Source organism: Crocuta crocuta, unplaced genomic scaffold, assembly GCF_008692635.1.
Source record: "Crocuta crocuta isolate KB4526 unplaced genomic scaffold, BGI_CrCroc_1.0 scaffold26, whole genome shotgun sequence".
Taxonomy (NCBI): domain Eukaryota; kingdom Metazoa; phylum Chordata; class Mammalia; order Carnivora; family Hyaenidae; genus Crocuta; species Crocuta crocuta.
This window is the reverse complement of record NW_027532249.1, coordinates 9,386,146-9,406,567: the sequence shown is the minus strand read 5'-3', so window position 1 is coordinate 9,406,567 and position 20,422 is coordinate 9,386,146. Positions and strand designations below refer to the sequence as shown.

The following is a 20,422-nucleotide window of genomic DNA, read 5'->3' as shown; positions in this document are numbered from 1 at the left end:
GATCTTCAGTTTTGACTGTGGAAGACAATTATAGAGAGATGAAAAGCTATTACTTGAGCAAGAGAGACAGAGAAAGCTTCTAGAAAACTTATATATGAACAATCTACAGTTTCGGGAGCATTTCTCTTCATAAAAGGGTTATAATCTGGGGTCTGTGGACATCTTAAGAGTCTGTGGGTGAGTGTCACAGATCCATGCACCCCCTGAACTTTCAGGCAAAGTTCTGTGGGATATACATTTTTCCATGAAGATTGTTCACAGTTATTACAGGTTTGAAGAGTTCAGGACACAATGGAAATTTAAGCTCTATTTCTAAAGAAATCTTTAGGAAGTGGCATGAGGTAATAATGTTTGATCCCAGAGTCTTACCTTTTCCACAAAGTACAGAATGCCCTCGTGGCCACGCTGGCCAGGGGGCTTCCAACTTAGCACCACATAGCTCCGGGTGGCTTCTGTGACAGAGAGGTCTGTGGGGGGCCCAGGAACAATGCCCTCTGAAAAACAATGAGGAAAGGTGAAAAGCACACACTCTGGGAAGCCCAGCGTGCTTCAAGAGTCATAGATGCTTCTCTCCTACTAGGGGAAGAGTTCATTACACTCCACAGTCTAAAGAAGCACCCCAACTCTGAAATCCTTCCTAAAATATTCATTCACTCAAAGCCACAATTTTACTTTCTTTGCTTGACAGTTTTGATTTTCTTTCTGATTCTTAAAACAGTAGTAATGACATAAGTTATATTTTCTGTACATCTTATATCAGCTTTTTATACAATATCTTTTCAGGGCACCTGGGTGGCTCAGTCAGTTAAGTGTCCAGCTTTGGCTCAGGTCATGATTTCAAGGTTCATGAGTTCAAGCCCCATGTTGGACTCTGCGCTGATAGCACAGAGCTTGGAACCTGCTTCGAGTTCTGTGTCTCCCTCTCTCTCTGACCCTCCCCTGCTCATGCTCTATCTGTCTCTCTCTCTCTCTCTCTCAAAAATGAATAAATGTTAAAAAATTATAGAATATCTTTTCAATATGTTTGGAAAGCAAACAAACTTGGGATATGAAGATAGTATATTCTCTAGGGCAGAAAGTTGACTTGTTTTCTGCCCAGGATAGTAAAGATAATGTCCTTCTTCAGAGAAAGGTTGGGTAGATTTGTTAGCAGCCCCCTTTCAAGGAGTCCTAAGCACAAGGTTTCTCAGATGTGACACAAATGTACTGTGTGTGCACACCCATCTGTGCTCCTCCATGTGACCCTGTGGGACTTGGTTGTGGGGGTGGGGGCAGTGCAGAGAAAAATAATGAGAACATGAAGCTCATGCTGTCTACTATGCTGTGAATTATAGAGTCCTTTGTTTCTGATCTAGGAGTCTCTTGTCTTTTGCCAGCATCTATGAAACTTTGGTATAAAAGTTGTTAGCTTGTAAGTAGAGTAAAGTTTTAGAGCCTCCATAGTTCCTGACATCAGAGTAACCCTTCCACATCAAATAACTAAAATACCATGCAAAATACATGAAGCAGCTGTTGATAGACATGGGGTATTAGCTGGCCTAGGACAATGATGCCTGATAGAAGAAAAACAAATTAAGTGAGCTCTACCATTGTCCTAGTTTATTGTCTGGAGAGAATTTCAAGATAGCAGCTCAGGAAGAGGAACGCACATAGAGCCTGGCAGTCTCCCCAACTGGAGGAGAAAAAGCTGGAATTCCAGGAAGGGCAAGGTATATACCTTGACAGAATCAGAAGGATGAATACGGGAGGAAAGGGCTGTACTGAGAGAGAGGCTTCAGAGATCTGCAGAGGGTCCTTCTGGAGTGCCCACCTGAGTATTGATCAGCACGTGCATATGAGGAAACTACTTGAGGCTGGCGGAAACCCACACAAAAGAATTGGAGAGAACAATCCTCAAAGCTCTCATGGGGCCTGGGAGAGTCCATATCCCACCATTCAGAGTGGAAATCTAATTCCCACGCATCAGGTAGAGTACTGCTCAGGAGGGTATTGCCTCTGTAGTATGGCCAAATTATCCCTAGACTAAAGGCTGTTCTGATTTCACCTAACAAAAGCAAGCCTTGAAAGATCAAATTGTTTCCCCAGAACAAAGTTGAAGAGCATTTATAAAAATACAAAAGTATCCAGCACCAAGCAATGTTAAGTTCAAAAGGTCTGGCATCTCATGAAAAATTATTAAGTATGCAAAGAAGCAAGAAAATATAGCCCAATTCTGAGGAGAAAAATCAATCAATGAGAATAAAACCAAAAATGTCACAGATGATAGAATTAGTAGACAAGGATATAAAAACAGTTATTATAAATATATTCCATATGTTCCAGAGGGTAAAAGATTAAACCTGTTAATTAAAGACATGGAAAATGTAAAAATAATACAAACTGTTCTAGACTTCTACAGCTGTATTTTATAAAGCCTTAAATGAAAACAAAATCCACACACTGACTGGAATTCACAGCAAGTTAGACACTGAAGAAAAGGATAGTAAAATTATGACACAGTAGTAGAAAGTGTCTAAAACACAGAAATCCAGACTGAAAGGAAAAATGGACATCGCACCAGTGAGCTATGGATTCAAGTGGCATATAATTGGATTTCCTAAAGTAGAGAGGAGAGAAAGGGATACAGAAAAAAATGTTTAAAGAAATACTGGTGAGGGGCACCTGGGTGGCTCAGTCAATTGAGTGTCCAACCTCAGCGCAGGTCATGATCTTGTGATTCATGAGTTCGTGCCCCACATTGGGCTCCATGCTGGCAGCTCAGAGTCTGGAACCTGCTTTGGATTCTGTGTCTCCCTCTCTCTCTGCCCCCTCCCCACTCATGCTCTGTCGTTCTCTCTCTCTTAAAAGTAAAAATAAGCATTTTTTTAAAATACTGGTGAAAAAATTTCCAAATCTGATGAAAACTGTAAACTCGTATATCCCAGGAACTTGTATACCCTAAGCACAAGACACATGAAGGAAACAGCACAAATGCATATCATAATCAAATTTGTAAATCCAGTGATAAAAAGAATCTATTAAAATCAGGTAGAGAGAAAAAGATTTGAGGAACAAAAATAAGAATAACAATAGTCATTCTCATAGTGTAGGTCTGAGCTACAATGGACCATCCATTCTAAAACACTGAAAGAAAAACTGCCAACCTAGAATTCTATAGCCAATGAATATATATTTCAAAAATGAAGATAAAACAGAGACTGTTTTGGACATACAAAAAATTAAATAATTCATAAACAGCAGGCCTGCACTATAAGAAATATTAAAGGAAATGCCTGAGGTACAAAGAGATCTACCCAGGGGCACCTGGTGGCTCACTAGGTTAAGCTAATAAGATAACACAGCTAAAATGGAATAATAAAAAAATACTAAATCCAAAGAAAGTAGAAAAAGAGGAGAAAGGAAACAAACACATGGAATAGATAGAAAATAAATAGCAAGATAATAGATTTAAATCCGACCATATCAATAATCACATAAAATATAAATTGTTCAAACACACTAGTAAAAAGGTAAAGATTACCCAAGTGGATAAAAAAAATCAACACCCAGCTCTATGCTGCTTATAAAATTGTATTATAAAAAATACAATTTAAATATAAAGACACACATAGATTAAAAGTAAAAGGATGAAAATCATGCCATGCTAACACTAATAAAAAGAACAACAGGGGCACCTGGGTGGCTCAGTTGGTTAGGCGTCTGACTTCGGCTCAGGTCATGATCTCACGGTTCATGGGTTCGAGCCTCGCGTCGGGCTCTGTGCTGACAGCTAGCTCAGAGCCTGGAGCCTGTCTTCAGATTCTGTCTCTCCCTCTCTCTCTGACCCTCCCCTGCTCATGCTGTCTCTATCTCTCTCTCTCAAAAATAAATAAAACATTAAAAAAAATAAAAATAAAAAATAAAAAAAATAAAAAGAACAACCCTGGAATGATTGTGTTAATATCAGACAAAGTAGAATCCTAAGCAAAAAATATTACTGTGAATAAAAAGTATCACTTTATAATAATAAAGTGGCAATTCATTAGAAGATAAATTATTTTTGCATGTAATAACAAAACTCAAACTACATTAAGCAAAACCTGGTAGAACTGCAAGAAGGAATACATAAGGCTACCTTTCAGTCAGAGGTTTCATCACTGCTCTATCAATTTGATAGAACAGCTAGGTAGAAAATCACTACGGATATAGAAGACTCCGTTGAAATCTCCCTGAGTTTTTAATAGAAAGTAATAAGCTGATTTTAAAATTTACATGGAAATGCAAAGACAGAATAGCAAAAACAACTTTGGGGAAAAAATTGGAGGACTAATTCTACCTAATTTCAAAACTCTGAAGCTCTTTATTTTTTTGTGTGTGTGTGTGTGTGTGTGTGTGTGTGTGAAACTATGAAGCTTTTTAAAACAAAAACAACCTGAAGCCTGTAAAAGCTATAGTAATCAAGACAGTGTGACTGGTGTAGATAAAATAAAATTGACCAATGGAGAGTCCAGAAACAGATTCACAAATATGCAATTGATTTTGACAATGGTGCCAAGGATATTCAATGGGAAAAGGATGATCTTTTGAACAGACTGCTGAAATAATTGGATACCCATATGCAAAATGATAAGGATAATAAGAATAACAACTTGGACTCTTCACACAATATAGAAAAAAATTGATTTGAAATGGAGCATAGATTAAAATCTAAGAGCTAATGCTACAAAATTTCTACAAAACAAAACAAGAAAGATATCTGAGTAAACTTGATTTGGCAAAGATTCAAGCATGATGCAAAAATGGCAATATACACATAAAAAGATGCCCAACATTGTTAGGAAAATGTAAATTAAAGCTGCCATACACCTCCTATAAAATACCACTCCTGGGGATAACGTGGACAACTGGAACTCATTCATATACTGCTGATGGGAATGCAAGGTGGTACAACCATCTTGGAAACAGCAGTTTCTCTCAAAATTAAACACACCTACCATATGACCTATCCATTCAACTCCTAGGTATTCATCCAAGAAAAATGAAAGCATATGCATATGTCTCTACAAATACTTACTAAGGATGTTCATAGAAAATTTTGACAATAAATGGATGAAAAAATTGAAATGAACTGATATATACATCAACATGAATAAAGCTCAAAATAATTCTGCTGAGTGAAGAAAACCGGATAAAAATGAGTATGATCCCATTTGTCCAAAAGTGTGAACAATGCAAACTATAGTGACAGAAAGCAGAGCAGTGATGGTCTGGAGATGGGGCAGAGGTAGGAGAAAGAAATTACAAAGGGGCCTGAGGAAATTTTAGGGGGGATGGGTATGTTCATTATTTTGATCATGGTGACAGTTTCACAGGTTTATACACATGTAGAATTTATCAAATTATGCATTTTACAGATATCAATTTACTGTATGTCAATTGTACCTCGATAAACCTTTTTTAAACAGTGATTCTCTGAAAATATGTTTCTTTATGACATCCAAATATTTTAGAATGTTCTTTCTAAACATCTTAAATACTATACACTGTACCCTTCACAGTAAAGGATAAACCACATGGCAAAACATGGGTGATAATATCTGGGGAAAACCAAGTTTTACCTGAAGGTTCTTCTTCAGTGACAATGATCTGTCCAGTCCAGGGTGCTGAAGGGCGACCTAAACAGAGATAAATTTAAAAATCACAAAATTCATAAATGCAGTTTCAACTGTATTCACAAACTGGCCATATTAGTCAGAATTGGGTTTGTTATTAGTTTGCTTAGGTATTTTCATTAAAAAAATTTTTAACATTTACTTATTTTTGAGAGACAGAGAGAGATGGAGCATAAGCAGGGGAGGGGCAGAGATGGAGACACAGAATTGGACATAGGCTCCAAGCTCTGAGCTGTCAGCACAAAGCCCAATGTGGGTCTCAAACCCACGACCTGTGAGATCATGACTTGAGCTGAAGTCAGAAACTCAACTGACTGAGCCACCCAGGCTCCTCTGCTTAGGTATTTTGATAATAAATCTTATTGAGCACGTATATGGTGTTGTGTCTTCAGGGGACTCAATCTGCTACAGCACAGAGCCTGCCTAGTTGGAGTCAATATTTCTGGAAATGTACTTTATTTAACAAGCAAGGTAAATAACCTGTGTTCGTTTACTATTCAATATAGATCTCTGTAAACATGTAGGTCCTCTCATGTCTTCTTAAGAGATAGCATGTATTTGGGGGAAACATTTCTGGAACAGTTGTAAGCCCAGTAGTTATTTATCTGCAATACTGAAGCTCAAAGAGGAGAAGGGGGCTAATCCTGCAGTACATACAGTTCAATGAAAGCAATTTCTTTCCATTGTGTTTTGAAAAGTGTTATTGAGGAAGGAAACCAGTTTAGGTGTGGAGTAAGAAAAATTGGTGAGATGGGCAGGAAAAGAGTAAAATGCATTTAAATTTATTTACTTCATACATTCATTGAAGAGAAGATTCACTTCTGTGTTCCCCCAAATAGCAGAAAGAGAATGGTATAACTCCTGCTTTATCAACAGACTTTTCACCATAGTTTGTACAGAAACAGGTAATATGTAAGATAACCTATTTTCAATTCAAACAAATCTTATTTTCATTGGAATTTATTTAAAAAAGGAGTAAATGAAAGAATGAGATGGAATTAGGAAAGAGGGAGGGAAGTGAAAAGTAATTAGAGGGCAATCAAGGAGCCTGATTAGAAAAAGTCTTTCTGGAGCGGAGCTTTTTGTGATGCCATACATACACCTNCTAAGGTAAGAAATAAAATAAAATAAAATAAAATAAAATAAAATAAAATAAAATAACACTGTAAATATGACATAGACCAGCAGTCATCAACTAGGGTGATTTTGCCCCTTAGGGACATTTGGTAATGTCTGGGGACAATTTTGATTGTCCCAATGGGGAAGGAAGGTCGTCATTGGCATCTAGTGGGTAGAGGCCAGGGATGCTTCTAAACATCCTACAATATAGAGGACAGCCCCCTTACAACAAAGAATTATCTGGCCTAAAATGTCTATAGGGCCAAGGATGAAAAATCTGGCATAGACGGAAGTGTTAATTTCCAACAATTTTTTAAATGTCATTTTGTGGTCTCTATTATTGAGGATACGTATGGGTTCCCATGAAACAAATGCAGAGCATACTTCATATACTAAGGTTTTGACACTGAGACTTGGAGTTTAAATATATGAAAAGATTATCTGTGACTGTCTGATATGGAAACTCAAGTATAGCTCAGATATAATATTATAAATGTGTTTTTCCATTGATATAAAGAAACTCATAGTTTGTAGATATTAATACTCTAAGGGGAAAATTATAGGTTAAGAAATTTACCTTATAATTTTAAGAATTAAAGAAAAAACATATTTGGAGTGTGCTAATAAAAATTAATAAAAATGTTTCCCAGTCTCTTGATTATCATATTTCACTTCAAACAGAATGCCCAACTCAATAAGGAGAAGTTTTCTGAATCAAATAAAAATAAGATAAAAAATAAAGCTCTTACCTCGCAAATACAGAGAACAAACAGAAGGTTGCTGGAGGAGTTGTGGGAAGAGGGAGGGGCTAAATGGGTGAGGGGCATTAAGGAATCTACTCCTGAAATCATTGTTGCACTATATGCTAACTAACTTGGAGGTATATTTAAAAAGAAATAAATTATTTAAAAAAATTTTTTTTACAATAAAGCTCTTAGTGAATTGATGAGTCAAGAAAACAAATTGGGTTTTTTTTGTTTTTTTCCCCTAGAATTTTCTGACCGATAAAGGATTTCCTATTCTCTTCTCCCTCTAGTGGAAGGGAGAGGAATGACCTCACAATGAGATCTACTGTAATTATAAATCTATTTAAAAAAAGGTTCAAGAAGATCTTGAAAATTGAAAAACGCTTACTTTTCAGTCTAGCTTTCTCAGCTGGATCCAGAGCAGCCACGGGCTCAGAAACTCTAGACGGTAGACCTATTCCAGTTTTATTCACAGCTCGAACTCGGAATATGTAAGAACGACCTTCTATCAACCCAGTGACTGGGAAACGAGCAAACTTCACAGGTGTGTCATTGCATTGAGACCAGATATCTGTGCCCACCTCACACCTGAGGGAAAGAGAGTGGTCAATAAGAATATTAAAAAAGTCTGAATAAATTAATAGCTCAGAAGCTGCAAACCCACCCAATTGCTTCAGAGCTCCCTATAAAATATCCAGCTCAAGTGTGGTTCAATAGTTATTTAACTGCATGTACTCAGTTCCACTCAACTGCAATGTATCTTCTTTAATAAGAAAGAAACCTCAGATCCTTTCTCAACACATATACTTTCTTTAAATGCCCTGAATACTAGCAGCTGAGGGGTCCTTGTGGGCAGAGGAACTTTGGGGAGAAAAGGAGGAAGCAGCAGACAGGTATATACAATCTTAATATTGGAGAGACTGAGAGGGAGGATCCCCCAGACAACTCCCTGGCTGACGTCTTCAGTTCCCTTGTTGGTGACTTCTTTGTCTTCTTTACACATTTTCTTTTAAAAATAAAAATTTTGTTTGAGGAAGTTAACATCTTAAATGTACCTGTTTATACTGTAGTTTGGAAGGAGCTCACTTTTTTTCCTTAAGTAATCTCTACACCCAATGTGGGGCTCGAACTCATGACCCTGAGATCAAGCATTGCATGCTCTACTACCAACTCAGCAGCCAGGCACACCTAGAAAGAGCCCACTTAAATGATCATTTTATGCTACGTGGGTAGAAGGGTGAAGAAAGTATTATAATATATTTGTTTCTTAACAGATGAGATTGATGTGATGCAGGGAAATTCTCAGGCCTGGCAGGGAGAGATTATGTGCTTGGAACCTCTGATTTCTAACTGGGTGCTTTTACAACACTCAGTATCTGGGGATGGAGTGGTCACACCCTGGGAGACAAAGGTGGCAGTTCATATCATGCTATTGGCCTGGGGGGCTATTGGTCCTCTAACCCAGGGGGTTAGGGGCTCAGCAGGGATTAAATTATACAGCGTCAGGATTAAGTAACTCATCAGCTTTTATGAGAAAACTGAACTTTTAGTTTATGTCACTTCCCCAACATGGCTGTATGTATAAAAGGTCTAGTTTTCAAATAATTCTGATGGGGAGAGAGTTCTAATGGCAATGAAAAGCGGGTCAGGGTGGGAGGTTTCTCTTTACTTCCTCAGCCTCACCCTTCAAGTTTTTGATATAGACAATAGACATTTTCCTCACCCTATGTAAAGTGCTGTAAAATATGGCCTCAATCCCTGGCTCTCTCCCTTAAATCTTGCCTTTGTAGAAATTCTGGAGCTGCTCTGGGTCGGGTTTGGGAGGGAGCCAAGACACCTAGGACAATTCTTCAAACTGCCTCTGTATCCAGAGATTCTCCCTTTCTCCCTATGCAGATGCTGTCATGGTGACCTAGTGATTACTAGAGTGTGCTTCTCAACCCTCATGTGAGCAGAAAGAAAGGTGGGAAGCAGCTGATCTAGAAATGTCTACAGCATGTTGGAGCACAAAGGACACAAACATATGGTCAGGCTGATATTTGAATTCTAGTTCTGCTACTTAACTACCTGTGTGACTTTAGGCAACTTAGGATTTTCTCATGAGCACGTGGCTTTGGGCGAGCTACTGTTTGCTACTCATAATGAGAGTATCTACCTTTCAAATGGTGGCTATGGGTTAATAGTTAATATATGTGAGGTGTTTAGAACAGTGCGGTGCACACAGCCAAAGTTTAATAAATATTAGCCACTAATGAATGGCTAATAAATAAATAACATGAATATAGTTATTTTCATGATGACTAAGCAAAATGTACTACTAATTGTTGCTGGTCTTTTACTGATTAAGTTTGCAAATCCCTTGAAAATCTGCCAAAAACAATAAGGCAGTCTATAAAAATGAAAAAGAATCTACCTAAAACTTCACAATTCATCATCACTAAATGACAAAATAATGTGGAAGAATTTAGTATGTGGTTAAATAGAATATTATTTATTTTAAATATTTCTCTGCATGGTATTGAGCCCAATAGGCATATATATTTTTATAATGATTTTTAAATGTTTATTCTTGAGGGAAATAGAGACAGAGTGTGAGTAGGGGAGGGGCAGAGAGAGAGGCAGACACAGAATCTGAAGCAAGTTCCAGGCTCTGAGCTATCAGCACAGAGCCCAATGTGGGGCCTGAACCCATAAACTGCAAGATCATGACCTGAGCTGAAGTTGGATGCTTAACCGACTGAGCCACCCAGGCGCCCCAATAGGCATATATTTACTTATTACTATAAATATTAGGTTTACTACATCGTAGTACAAACCTATTGTACAACAGTGGCACAGATTATCTGTCCCTAATGGTTTCTACAATTAGATTCTATACTAAAAAATGGAAAGAGAATTGGAGCAACTATTTGAATAGAAACTAAGTCAGATAATAATGTATTTAGGTTGATAATCTAAATTTGTTGTCTGTATTGTCCAAACTCACTGTATAATTAATGTATAAGACCCAATTGCTATAAATATCTGAAGTTCTAAGTTTTGGAGAATGTGAACTGCAAAAAGTTAAAGAAAGAATATGGTTTAATACTATTGATATTTGTTATTTGTCTAACTTAAAACCACATCCTGTGATGTAAGTAAGATTTTGTTAGTATTCCTAAAGTATGATTGTTTAAACTGCTTAATATTTTTAAGCTACTGACATATTAGGAATATGGATATTAAATATATTGGACACCAGTTGTTTCCAAAGTGGTCTCTAGAATGTCTACAAATTCATGGCATCCTTGCCAAATTAGTGACTTGCATTAGTAATCACATTCAAAAATTGTCTTTGGGATTTAGGTCAATATATAGGGGGGGTGTGTGCCTGTATGTTTGTGTGTGAGAGAGAGAGAGAGACAGAGACAGAGAAAGAGAGGGAGAGAGACAGAGACAGAGAAAGAGGGAGAGGAGACCAGAAAACAAAATATTTCATGTAGAAATGGTGGGAGGAATCGAGCATGCATCTCTATGGCCAAATTACTCTAACTGAAACTAGACTAAGTACTAACTTATCAATAAAATATCCCAGAATAGGACTCCCTCCATCTACAGCTGGCTGTTTCCAAGAGATGATGATATAATCTTTGTTGGCATCCAAGCACATCACGTCTAAGGGAGCGGCTGGGGCTCCTTCAATCTCTGCATCAGCATCTGTGGAGACAGAAGGATCTCATTAACCCTCTCAGATAAGCTCCATCACAGTCTGGCAATCCAGGACTTAGTGCATACATTTCCTACCACACTCATAGTGGCTACATCTTTGGTTCAAGTAGGGCAAGCTTCAATCTTGTAATTTGTTTACCAACATGATGATGTGTGTTTTGATCATCAGCACAAAGAACATTATGTTAGAAAGGACACTCAAAAGGACCCATGACCTTTGCTTCATAGCCTTTGCCTACTCAAAATGTTCTAAAGGAAAATAACTATGGAGATGTCAGGAATTGCTATCAGAAAAATCTAAGGTGAGCCGAAACTGAAAATCTGTTCTTAAGACATCTCTGTACAGGGGCGCCTGGGTGGCTTAGTCGGTTAAGCATCCGGCTTTTGCTTAGGTCATGATCTCGCGGTTCGTGGGTTCGAGCCCCACGTCGGGCTCTGTGCTGACTGCCAGCTCAGAGCCTGGAGCCTATTTCGGAGTCTATATCTCCCTGTCTCTCTGACCCTCCCCTGCTCACGCTGTCTCTCTCTCTCTCTCTCCTAGAAATAAAAAAAAAAAAAAAGATATCTCTGTACAATGTTACTCAGAAACATGAGCCCTTCCAAAGGGGAACAAATAGTCCCTTCTGTTACCTTCTGGATGCATCCACAAGAGAATTAAAAGCTTTAGCCATCCCTCTGCTCGGCACTACCATTTTGGAAGAGAAAGGAAAACATTCCTTTTAATCAAATGTTTGTTCCCAAACTGAAGACACTTGCGAAAGGAATGCTGAAGCAATATCCACATCTGAGTGGAGTTTATCTGAGTTTAGCAAAAGTCCAGGAATATACAAGAAAGAGAGGGCAGTGACTGTTTACAAAACAGGATCCTCTGACAGTGGGTGTCCTCAGCACTGTCTTCAGGCATAGATCACACAGTGAATCCGGGATGTTTTGAGGAGGGGAGCAAGGGGAATGAAAATAATCAGTTAATAGCCTTTTAAGTGAGATTAAGATGAGAAGTGGAGTTCCTGGAGGTGGGGTCCACATTGCCAATTCCTCCTGACCTCCAGCCAAACTTTTCATAATTGTAGTTAATAGGAGAGGAGGCTGAGACACATTGGAGCCGCTCAACTCAGGGAAAACACTCCTGTTGACTGCATAAATGCTTTTTTTTTTCCAATGAGGTACACTTCTGTAACTCTTATGAATTATTAAAACATTTGATAACAAGGCAGAGCTATCTGTGCCTTGTTAGGTTTGCCTTACCTGCGAAGAGCTCAAGTCACTTTGGTTTTGAATATTCTGTTTTTTGCCCTATGAACCTGTAGGAAAGTGTTTCTAGGCACCTTCTCTGGCATAAGTGCTGTAGGAGAACTAATTAAATCATGGTGCCTAAAAGCAAGCATTTTGGTGGCGAGAAACTTCTTTCCTTTCAGGCTTTGAGAGCACTGGATGGGGGCAGAGCCTGCTGATGGTGAAGTTAGAGCAGAGCTGGAAAGGGGTAGAGGGGCTGAGGTTAACAGGCTTAAGTAGCAAAAGAGGGAGGCTGGAAAGATGCCCATTTGGGAGGGGACAGTTGCCAACCTCTGCCCATGTCCTTTTGCTAAAGGCCCATAATGTAACAACCAGCAATCCCTGAGTTGATAGAGCAGTTTAGTTTGCTGAATATACATTATGTATAACAGAACCTGTCAGACAGTAGACATTTTGGGAGTCCTTTTACAGCATAGTTATAGCATTGTTTGGACTATGCCCTTCTTGGGGTGGGCCTGACAGTCCCACTATCCCACTGCTGTATAGGAGCTTCTGGAAGCCAAATCCAAACACTGTGTTATGTTGCATCACATTTGTCTGTCCTAAATCTGGCAGACAGTCACAACAGGCACTGAGAAATGGTACTGAGAAAACCCTCGGCTATGTCAGAGTTCTCAGAAAAAGTCCAATAAAGAATCACTGAGGCATAACTAGGTTTTTTTGAGTCACCAAGAGATAGTCTCTGGTTTGGGTAAGGCAACTGAGAGCAGAGGCAAACCTGGATAGCCAGGTTTATCCACGTGGTTTGGCTAAACAAACTTACTTGCTGATGAGTTTCAGTGTGACTGTTTTCACTGCAATTTTTCCAGGGCTAGCATCTGTCTTCCCTCAGTGATATTGAACTTTTCCCATAACACTTCTGTGTAGGAGAAAGTCTGATACATTTTCAGGCAATGTAGATATTCCTGTATCTTTATCAGTTGTTGATCCCGTGGCAAAATTCAACAGTTGTTACTGCTCACTACTGGTGTGTATAGGCTGCTAACCATCCCCATTATCCATTCTTCATGGTCCCTAGATGCCCCAGCGTTAGCAGGCAACATCGCTGCCCAGCTGGATACATGACGCCCCAGCTTCCCTCACAGTGAAATGTGTGCATATGACTAAGTGTTTACCATGCAGAAGTGATGTGTGCAACTCTTTACCTCCCCCTCCACTTCCTTTCTCTTGAGACTCTTCCCATAGTCTGGGATGAGAACATGGGAAAACCCCCATGGGGGCAGTGGAACAACAATGTAGACAGGACCCAGGACTCTGAACCTTACTTCTACTTCTGAGCTGATAAACATATGAGAGAAATTAACATTTTTGTTTCATTTCAGCAACTTAGCCTATACCCTGATTGAAATCCTGGGTTAGGCATCCAAAGACCTGTATCCTACGTCCACTTCTGCTTTTAACTAACTGTGAGTCTACTGGTAAATCACTTTGTTTTTCTGGACCTCAGTTTCTGCATCTTAAAATTAAAGGGTTGGACTAGAATTGGAATCCTACCTTTTTTGTGCCATAGACTCCTTTGGCAGACTGGCAAAGAAAGTCTAGAGGCCTCTTCTCAGAATAATGCTCTCAAATGCATAAAATAAAAGACATGAGATTGACAAAGAAACTAAATATATTGAAATACAATTTGAATCAAAGACCCTTTGGGAGTCTGTGGATCCCAGTTAAGGACACCTGACTGATCTTAAGTTTCATATTGATCAAAATTTCTATGAGTTTATGATTTTATTTAGTGCACAGAGATTTTTTTAAAAAAATAGTAAATCTTCTGTATCGTTTATATTTTAATTTTCTGTGTATTATGTTTTGACACCTAAAAACCTTTCTGACTGGGGAGACTGCCCCTCCCAGGGCTAGCCAATTCTCAGAGATAGAATGGGCTCAGCCAGAGCATGCCTTTGATATGAAAACTGACCGATTCAGAGCCACACCTCCTCTATCTGGCCTGTGCACCCCAGGAAGCAATATTCCCCTGCCTTAATCATCCCAGGGCCTGGTAGCAGGCCAGTGGGGACCACGCCCATAGCTTAGAGTCTACCCAAATTATTCAAACTAGCCAATCCTCAACTGTTTATTCTGCCCTGCCCTGTCTTTACCACAGAAAATTCCAATAAAAGCCACGGCCTAAGCTCTCCCTTCCCTCTTGACCAACTCCTTTTTCCTCCTGACCAACCAATGGTGATTTCCCCCTATGTGGCCCTGTGTGGTGTGCAGTACCTCCTGTCTCTAGGACCTGTGAGTGCAATAAACTTGTTTTCTGGAGCCTCTCCTGCGTCTCCTCTTGTGGCCACACCTGACTAACCATCACAGATGGGAACACAGAACACTGCCCCCGTAGCCTGGAACTGTCAATGGTCTTCCAAGATGCACTGGGATCCCATGTACAAATCACATTTCCACTTGCATATAGCCAATCCGTTCAAGACACAGGTGAAGAATGAAAGACTCCTAACATCACAATTCTAGTTTGCCTTCAAGATTACATTGTAGGATCTTGTTTCCTAGTTCATTAAAGCTGAAACTATAAAGAAGGGGCCTGGAGTGAAATAATAAGCTTGCTCTCTGAAATAGATATTAAAGAATAAGTCCCCATATTAAAGAGTAAGCACATCCCTCTTTTGTTGCAGCTTTCATAAACTGAAATGGCTTTTTTAGATCATTAGGATGGAGCATCTCCAATCAAACACCTATAGAGACCTGCACTGGTGGCTCACTGAAGCTGAAGAAAGTGCTGACATCAGAACAGTCTGGGAAAAAGTTACCTTTGGGTTGGTGTCTTAGGGTTAACCTTTTTCTACTAGGTCTAATTTCACTGGAGGTTAATACTCTTATGCCATGCATCCTGGAAGAATTTTGAAATGGCTCTTTCATCATTAGAAAAAACACATTTGGATAGATTGATTTGGTCTCAGTGTTTTAAACATGCTTGGGTGTTCTGCTTTTTGCTAGGTCTTACCTCGAACAAAGACATAAGCGCTATATTGTTCATAATAGTCTCCCATTCGCACACGGATTGTGTAGAGGCCTTCATCTTCTTTGTTGAGATGAGAAAATGTCAGTGTTGCTCGATCTCCGCTCCAATGTGTTTGTACCCATTTTGATGGAGAAACAGGTGCTCCTAGAAATTTTTTTTTTAAAGTAAGAAAATTAACTGATTTTTTCCCTCCACTACTCCCTTCTTTTTCTCTCCCTCCCTTTCTTCCACCTTCCCTCTCTCCCTGCCTCTTCTATATTGAAAGAGATATGACAATTAACGGAAGTCTCTAGGTCTTTGGACCATTCTGCCATGCTAATATTGGTAAAAATACTAGATCTGAAGTGAAGGGACCAGCACCAGGTACATAATCTGCAGGGTCCAGTGCAAAATGAAACTCAAACCTCCTGTTCAAAACACAGAGAAAATGGGATGGCTTAGTCGGTTGAATGTCCAACTCTTGATTTCAGCTCAGGTCATGACCCCAGAGTCATGAGCTCAAGCTCCATAATGAGCTCTACACTGAGCATGGAGACTGCTTGAAATTCTCTCTCTTCCCCCCTCTATCTTCTCCTCTCCCCACTCACATGATCTCTTTCTCCCTCTCTCTAAAATTAAAAACAAAAAGCAGAGAAAAAAAATACAGTTAGAGGTACTAAAATATAAAGCTTTTTTCTCTAAAACTACTTTATTACATCTAAAATATAATTGGGGTAACTCAAAATGCAAAAAATAATACTTTCATGCCATAATTTTATATAAAAGTATTTATCAATGTAGTATCTTGATTGATAATAAGATACTTCTGGCTTGCTTTTCTACAAATTCAGTCATTAGGTCATCAGATATATACTTTTAGCAGTTTATTTTAAATCGATATACTTGAAAGCAACATCAGTCACTCTTGACAAATGCAAGATCACACATGAGTTGATAACTTTTAATTTTGAGAAGGATCTTTTTTTTTAATTTTTAAAAATGTTTTATTTATTTCTGAGAGAGAGAGAGGCAGCATGAGCAGGGGCGGGTCAGAGAGAGAGGGAGATACAGAATCTGAAGCAGGCTCCAGGCTCTGAGAAAGCTGTCAGCACAGAGCCCGATGCAGGGTTCAAACCCACCAACCCTGAGATCATGACCTGAGCAAAAGTCAGATGCTTAACCGACTGAGCCACCCAGGCGCCCCAAGAAGGATCTTTCTGCTGATGCAGCTATTACTGCAGGTATTAAGATATTACATAGTTTATACTATATAGTATTCTATAGTTATATTCTTGTAAGGCTAACATTGGGTAGCTTTTTGATCAATTATTCAAAATAACAAATTTTAGTACTCTAGAACTAATGATTCTTCAGGAACAAAATTTCTAAAAGAATTTGATTCTTGGGGCATCTGGGTGGATCAGTGAGTTAAGTGTCCAACTAGATCTTGGCTCAGGTCACAGTCTCATGGTTCATGAGATCAAGCCTTGCTTGTTAGCACAGAGCTTGGTTGGGATTCTCTCCCCCTCTTTCTCTGCCCCTCCCCTGATTACACACTCTCTCTCTCTCTCAAAATAAAGAAATAAACTTTTAAAAAATGTTGTGTTCTTCATATAAATCAGTCTCACATAAGCCTGAATTTAATTTTCAATGTAAATTTACATAATTACATCTTAATAGTTTCTCTAACATGTGCTGTAACTTGTAGAGGTTATACAAGAGACTTAAAATGATTTGTACATAATCCAAATGTCTGTTTATGCATTCTATCACTGAATGTTCAATTACAAGAAAAAATAATTTTAATATTATCTGCTTTGTTAATAATTGCATCATCCAAAGTTTCATATGAAAATAGTGTTCTTTTTCATTGAATCTTTAAATTTAATTTATAGTTCTAAGCCTCTGAATATTTGCTATGCAGTATTATAGCGGTTTTCAAAACCAGAGATTCTAAACTGAAGAACTCCAACAACTGCCTTATATGCTTAAGTGCAATGTCTGTATACATGCTTTTATTTTGTAATATTTTACTGACAAAGTTTGCTGCCTAGTTGCTGATAGTTCCTGTCCTGATGCTAGTCTTGTAAGTTAGTATTTGTACTGATCCCATAGAAGTGAGCTCTGGGGAAAGAGGCAGCCTGGCAAACTCCCATTGTAGGTTCCCATGCTGCCTCCACATGGAGTTCCTCCTCTTCTCTAGGGCCATGTTCACTGTTGTACTGCTGTTGCCATTACTGGCTTCAGTCTGGACCCAGATGCTCTAGAATGCCCCAGGTGCCTGTGTGCACAACTGAAGTTCAGACCAACTGCTTGGTGAGTATGCTGCCTACTGCCCACCATGCCCAGGGGTCAATAGGCATGCTCCATTGTCCATCTAAACTGCAATGGACTTCCCTTTATTTTACAATTAATTTTAAAATTAACTTACAAAATGAATATATAACTAGTTTACAAAAATATATTTTTTATAATTTTTTCCACATATTACTTGGTCATAAGAAATTATAACCTCCACAAATATATTATGAAAGTTCTGCTACTTTGATACATGTATAAAAATTTTTTTCAACATCCAATAGGCTATGCCTTCTAATGTGTACATTCTGCCAGCTCTGGTAAACAGGTCAGCAGTCTTCTGGACACTCATGCTCTGGTGCCAAGCCTCATTTGCCACTTCTTATTCTGTGACTAAGAACCTAAGTGAGAATTCATCACAAAGTCTCACCATTTCTGTACCACTGGATCTCCGGCTGGAAATGCTTAATTTCAGGAGTGATAACCACACGGCAGCCTAGACTCATCGTCTCACCCTCTCTCCCAAAAGACACTTCAAACTTGTCATCAAAGTGGATCTCAAACTTGGACGCATAACCATAAGGGGTCACAGCAACTGGGTACAACAAAGACAAACAATTGGTTAACTTGTTTTGTTCTCATCAAAGAGATGCAAGCATTTTAATAAGCAGTCACAACAAACATTGATCAAATGGTTTACTGGGCAAAACATTAAGTCATATAAAGAAGTACACAGTACATTCCCATATATTATTCTGTGAAATGGAAATTCTAGATGTATAAATTCTTGATTCATTGGTCAGGTAAGCTAAATGTTTGTTTTTATTATTGCAATGAATAGAATTTAAAGGGTTGGGCTTAATACCTCACATAGCACATAAATTAATACCACATTTAGCTTAGACTTAACTACTTCACACAATATATGTACTTTTTAGATTCCTAGTTCATTTAACACCGAACTGCTGTACTGTTCAAACAGCCATATCAATTACTCAATAAAAATAGAGTTTTCTAGCAACTTGCTTTAGTTTCTTTAACAATCTGTGTTAAAAAAATATAAGTTCACAATATTATGACTTTAAAAATATTTTCTTAGAAATAACTTATTCATTGATTAAGTAAATGCCTGCATCATAAACCCTCCAGGTTTTATTTTCTCTTTACTCCAAAGAAAGAGCTTGGGAAAATACTGACTCTATTGCTGAGTTATCGTGCCAGGCACTTTACATCTGACATGTCGTCTAATCTTTTCAAAATCTCCATGGCATGGATATTATTTCCCTCTCTTTCATGTGAGAATGTAGAAGTTCATGAAAATAATATACAGCTAATGTCCACGGTTCGAAGTTATTATGTGTGAAATTGAAATTCAAATCCATGGTTGCCCAACTCTAAAATTTCTCTCCTATTTCATTTCTCTTCCTAAAATGTCTTAGAGTTAATTTGAAAATGCAAGCTAAAATTTATTGACTTCAACTTATGCCAAGTAGTGTTCCAAGTGTTAAATGGCTATTAGCTCAAATCTCATAACAGCTCAATCAGGTAAGTACCATTATCATCTCTCTGTCTTATAGCTTAGGAAACAGAAACATAGGGAGGCCAAATAATGGCCCACATTCGCCCTGCAGAGCCAGGATTTACACTGGCGGGCTGTGAGAACCTGTGCTCTCAGGCAAGACATGATATTGCCTTGAATTTGTGTGTTCCCAGGCAACCACAACCAATGGTGAAATAACTTCCCTATGAAGCACAGGTTACTTCTGCCCCACTTCTCTATGATGATATCCCACTGAGATCAATAGGCAAAACAACTCCATCAGACCTTACTGTCTGGGAAGCCAGGCTGGTTCCAAGGCTGCCTTGGGAAGTAGTGATAAGAGTTACAAAGAAAGCTGGGATTAGGTCAGGGTTTGGCAAATCTGTGAGCCAGATCTGGACTTCCTTCTTTCTCTTTGTACCACTAGAAATAATTTTTCAATTTTTTAAATGGTTGAGATAAAATCAAAAGAAGAATATTTTGTTAAGTGTGAAAAGTTAAAGGAAATTCAAATTTCAATGTTCATAAAGAAGTAATTGGAATGCAGCCACACTCATTTATTTACCTACTGTCTATGGCTACTTTGTGTTACAAAGGTAGAGTTGAGTAATTGTGACCAAGACCATATGACCCACAAAGCCTCAAGTATTAACAACCCTGAAGTATTTACAATCTATAAATTACAAGTAGTTTACAAATTACAATTATAGGAGTCCTTCACAGAAAATACTCCTGTTTTAGAATACAGTTTAGAATTCGAAAGACCAATTTACAAGTCCCTATTCTACCACTCTATGTAGTGTTGTCTCATGACTTAACCTCTCAAAAACTGTTTCCTTATAGGCACAGCACAGATAAAAGACACCTATTTTATAAGCTTTGGGAGAGCATTAAATGATGTTTGCATATAACAAAATGTCTTAGTATGCTGTCTGGTACCACTGATCAATATACATTAACTACTAAAACAGAATCAAGGGCAGGGAGCTTTATCTATGATATTTACCAGTATATTCCAAGCACCTACACCAGTACCTAGCACATAACAGATTCTCAATAAATATTAGTTGAATAAATGAATAAAAGCCCTCTGTTTTCTCTGTTGGAAACAACT

The 20,422-nt window shown here is 38.4% G+C and overlaps 1 protein-coding gene across 1 annotated transcript in view; it reads right to left on the bottom strand.

Annotated features, from left to right (window-relative positions):
• Positions 1-20,422, bottom strand: part of MYOM1 (myomesin 1) — a 159,464-nt gene that overhangs the window by 69,134 nt on the left and 69,908 nt on the right. Inside the window, exons 11-16 of the mRNA XM_077778191.1 lie at positions 18,199-18,363; positions 15,474-15,635; positions 11,071-11,212; positions 7,905-8,104; positions 5,598-5,654; positions 370-494 (exon numbers count right to left, since the gene is read on the bottom strand). Of these exons, the coding sequence (XP_077634317.1) occupies positions 370-494; positions 5,598-5,654; positions 7,905-8,104; positions 11,071-11,212; positions 15,474-15,635; positions 18,199-18,363 (851 nt within the window). The remainder of the gene's footprint in view (positions 1-369; positions 495-5,597; positions 5,655-7,904; positions 8,105-11,070; positions 11,213-15,473; positions 15,636-18,198; positions 18,364-20,422) is intronic.